The sequence below is a fragment of the Trichosurus vulpecula genome, chromosome 8, assembly GCF_011100635.1.
Source record: "Trichosurus vulpecula isolate mTriVul1 chromosome 8, mTriVul1.pri, whole genome shotgun sequence".
NCBI classification, from domain to species: Eukaryota; Metazoa; Chordata; class Mammalia; order Diprotodontia; family Phalangeridae; genus Trichosurus; species Trichosurus vulpecula.
In genome coordinates this window covers 3,048,628-3,053,307 of record NC_050580.1, presented here as the reverse complement: position 1 = coordinate 3,053,307, position 4,680 = coordinate 3,048,628, and the positions used below count along the sequence as shown (strand labels likewise).

At 38.7% G+C, this 4,680-nt stretch overlaps 1 protein-coding gene across 1 annotated transcript; it reads left to right on the top strand.

The window, feature by feature from the left end:
- Positions 1-1,480: 1,480 nt before the first annotated feature.
- On the top strand, positions 1,481-2,127 carry LOC118828963 (non-histone chromosomal protein HMG-14-like). The gene has a single exon (XM_036735881.1). The coding sequence runs from the start codon at positions 1,571-1,573 to the stop codon at positions 1,865-1,867; it is 297 nt and encodes a 98-aa protein (XP_036591776.1). The 5' UTR covers positions 1,481-1,570; the 3' UTR covers positions 1,868-2,127.
- The last annotated feature ends 2,553 nt before the right edge of the window (positions 2,128-4,680 follow it).

Genomic DNA, 4,680 nt, shown 5'->3' with positions numbered 1-4,680 from the left:
GTAGAGTTGTGAACTGATTCAACCATTTTAGAGAGCAATTTGGAACTATGCCCAAAAGGCTATAAAAATGTGCATACCCTTTGACCCTGCAAATACCACTTCTAGGGCTGCATCCCATACAAATTGGAAAAGAACCCACATTTACAAAAATATTTACAGCACCTTTTTCTGGTGGCAAAGAACTAGAAATTGAGGGGATGCTCATCAATTTTGGAATGGCTGAACAAGTTGTGGTATATAAATGTAATGGAAATATTAATGTGCTATAAGAAATGATGAGCAGGAAGACTCCAGAAAAACCTAGAAAGACTTACATGAACTGATGCTGAGTGAGGGGAGCAAAATCAGGAGAACATTGTACACAGCTACAGACCTATTATGTGATGACTAACTGATAGACTTGGCTCTTCTCAGCAATACAAGGTTCTAAAACAACTCCAAAAGTCTCATGATGGAAAATGGTATCCACATGCAGAGAAATAATTGTGGAGTCTGAATGCAGATCCAAGCAGACTATTTGCTCTCTCTCTTTTTTGTTTTGTTTTGTTTTGCCTCTACTTTCTTGTGGTTCATTCCATTGGTTATAATTCCACTTTGCAACATGACTAATGCAAAAATATATCTAATGTTAGTGTATATGTAAAGGCTATATGAGATAGCATGCTATCATGGGGGGGAATTTGGAACTCAAAAGCTTGTGGAACTGAAACTTGTAAAACATATATATATATATATATATATAGATACACATATATATGTACATATATATATATATATACATATATATACTATATATATATATATATATATAGAGAGAGAGAGAGAGAGAGAGAGAGAGAGAGAGAGAGAGAGAGAGAGAGAGAGAGAGATTTAGGGGGATGGGAAGATAAGGGAGGGATTGCTGGAGTGGAGGTAGGTTAAGTAATAGGAAGGCAAAGTAGCAGGTAAAAATAAAGTAGAGGAGTTAAGAAAGATAATTCCCCTGTGAGATCACTGGGTGCATAAGTAGGCATCGCTTAGCAACTCCATTGCCAATTATCCAGTTCCGAGTTGCAGTTCCAGGGCAAAGAGGGATTGTGATCATGAGAAGGCAGGGTCCTTACAAGGATAAGAACCAGAGCACGCACCAGGAGAGCAGTGACCACATTTCTTGGATCAGATCATTTTGGAAGCATTAAAAACAGAACTAGCTGTGAAAATAGCAGGGTGAAAAGTCCTGAAGCTTAAGCCTAAGTCTAACATAAAGTTCAAAGTCAAGAAATAGGGTGGAAACAAACAGCAACAATAATAACAACAACTGACCGTAAAAATCTAGTAGGGAGGGGAAGAGGGAGATGGAGGAAGGGGGAGGAGGCGGGATTTCAATCCGGTTCCATCGAGTTCTCGGACTGCTCCCGCTGCGGGTCCTCGCAGCCCAGCAGCGGGAGGAGGAGCGTCGAGGCCCAGGAGCCCTGCCGGAGAAGAAGCTCACGCAGCTGCGGCACTTTCCCTCCGACGCCAGAGCCCAGTCTCTCCCGCCGGCGCTCGCCCGTGTCTGGGGAGAGGGAGCTGATCCTCACTAGCAGCCAAGATGCCCAAGAGGAAGGTCAGCTCTGCAGAAGGGGAAGTAAGGGAGGAGCCCAAGAGGAGGTCGGCCAGATTGTCAGCTAAACCAGTCCTTGCAAAGGTTGAACCTGAGCCCAAAAAGACAGCTGGGAAGGCTAAATCCGAGGACAGAAAAGTTCACACAAAAGGAAAAAAAAAACAAGCAGAAGCTACTAACCAAGAGGCGAATAAAGATGACTTGCCTGCAGAAAATGGAGAAACTAAAAACGAAGAGGTTCCAGTCTCTGATTCAGCAGGAGAGAAAGAAACCAAATCTGAATAACATCTTACACCAAGTGTTTTAACAATTGTCCCTGTTATCTCCCTTCTTGTACAATTCAGAGGAATATTTTTATCAACTATTTTGTAAATGCCAGTTTTTTAGTAGCTCTAGAAACACATTTTTAAGAAGGAGGCAATCCCACCTCATCACATTATTTTTTTAAAACATTTAGATAAATGTAAGCCAATCTAAAGTGGCTTTATTTAGAGTCCTGTTTAAAGAGGTGAAATCATGTGCTGGTTGTCAGTTTGGTTTTTTGTTTGTTTTAATACAACCAGAAATTAATAGAATGTTTACTAGGAAGGTGTTGTGTGTCTTGTGCATAGGCTTAACATTGCATAGGCAGTTTTGACATATTACATGAAGCATAGATAGCAATTTGGAGCTGTGACCACAAATTTTAGAGCTCTTTATTTTAATTAATCTGTATCCATCTTGTCTTTTGGTACAGTTGTTTCCTAAGTAAAACCGCTTCCTGGTGTTGGATCTCCCTTTCAAAATTGTGTGCTATCTGTGACATTGTCAGCTTTGGTAGTGGTGGTACAATTTTTTTTCCAGTAACTTTGTTAATGTGTTGTAAAAGACTGGAAAATGTATATAATGAGTGTAGTTTTATCAAATACAGAATTAGTGGCACTTTGCTTTGTAAAAGACCTAATACCTTATCCATATTCAGGATGTTGGTATTTGATAACCTCTTTTTAGGGAAAGTTGCCTCAAGACTTAAAGTAAGAAAGTCACTGGAATAACAGTTCAGAAAAGGATTACAACTACGTAACATTTAGACTTTTCTAGCATTTTTTAAATGTACAATTTATTCATAGTGTCTATGTACGGATTACCAAATGAACTAATAAAATCTTGATTATAAAAGAAAAAAAATCTAGTATGGTGACAAGGAAGCTCAAGACACAAACTCAGAAAAAGACAACAATGTAAAAACAACTATCAGCAAAGCATCAAAGAAAACTGCAGATTGGACACGAACCCAGTGAGAATTCCTAGAAGAACTAAAGAGAGTTTTTTAAAGAGCAAAAAATGATTCTATTTTTAATTTTTAAAAAAAATTAGACAAATACTAAAACTTAAATACATAATAAAAAGAAAAAGAAACATTGTAAACTTAAATATTAAGCTTAAAGATGAAGTAAGAAAAAAACATGTCATATGCATAGCAGAATACAGGATTCAAAATAAAGAGCGATAACTTATCATTTCAAGAAAGGCTACATATTAAGCACTGGGCATTATGTTGAAAGCTGTCCATCTTTTCTTTGCTTCCTTGTAGGTTTTCTCTTGTTCCCTGCTGTACACTTTTTACTTTGTTCTTTCTCCCCTCTTCCTTCCCCCTACCCACCACCCCAAGGCTACAATTGAGCATGGGTATGTTTATATATAGGTATTGATACACACACACACACACACACACACACATATACATATTATATATATATATATATACAAACATATATGTGTACATACATACATACGCATATAAACATACTTTCCCTAAGAGATTCTACTCCTAATCTTGTTTTTATGTTGTGAATATCTTTTTTTCCTATCTTTCCTAACTCCTGTACTTTATTTTTACCTGCTACTTTGCCTTCCTATTACTTAACCTACCTCCACTCCACCAATCCCTCCCTTATCCTTCCATTTCCCTAAATCTCTCTCTCTCTCTCTCTCTCCCTCTCTCTCTCTGTCTCTCTCTGTCTCTCTCTCTCTCTCTCCTCTCTCTCTCTCTCTCTCTCTATATATATATATATATATATATATATATATATATATACATGTATGTATGTATATGTGTGTGTGTGTGTGTGTGTGTGTGTGTGTGCATGTGTAGTTTGCAACTAAGAAGATGTCTCACTTTGCCTGGGGCTACGTTCAGAAGGGACTCACCAAGGTGGCTGTAAAAGACAGGGTTCTCCAGCTTAGGAAAAGCCTTGGTATAGGTGGTGAAGGTATGTATGTTGTATGTTGTATATTGTGTGTGTGTGTCCTTTGTCAGTGTCTCTGCTTCTGTAAAGAAGAGGGGGATTCCCCAACTTGGAGAAACCTAGGGCGGGCAGTTTGCCTCTGAACAGGTGTTGCCTCTGTGTGTCTGTGCCTCTGTCTTTGTCACTGCGTTAACTGTGTAGTAGGAATTGTTGTGATTAATGTGGTTGCGGGGTTAATAGAGTATTTCCCCTGTCTTTCAATAAAACTTTGTTCTGAGGGGCGTGTGCCTTATTTCCAGTGCAAATCCGAATCCAAACCTAACCTAGCTTAATCGAACAGTATGCCTCTTTAGAGTTTCATTTGATACTTTTTTAAAAACTTGTTTAGTGGAGAATGTTGGGAAAGTTCAGCTAGAATGCTCCCTTTACTTCGCTATTTTGGTTCCACCCACCCCTGGAGAAGTCACTTCACTCATATTTGCCTCAGTTTCCTCATCTGTAAAATGGGGTAATGAGAGCACCTACCTCCCAGGGTGCTTGAGAGGATCAAATGAGATTATAATTAGGAAGAACTTAGCATAGTGCCCAGCGCAGGGTAAGTGCTGTATAAGTGGTAGTGATTATCAGTTGTTATTGTTACTGAGTAAACATTTATTAGTTACTTACTCTTTGCCAAGTACTGTGCTAAGGAAAGGACACAGGTTGTGAGTAATATAAAATGTCAAAAAGAGAGATTTCTATTTGATTAGAGAAATAGGGAGCCACAGTAGGCTTCAGAGTAGGTGTGTGCAGAATAAGAGTGAGCACTTTTGGATTTGCAAAGTCCTTTTCAAATGTGATCTCATTTGATTCTCAGAACAACCCTGAAAG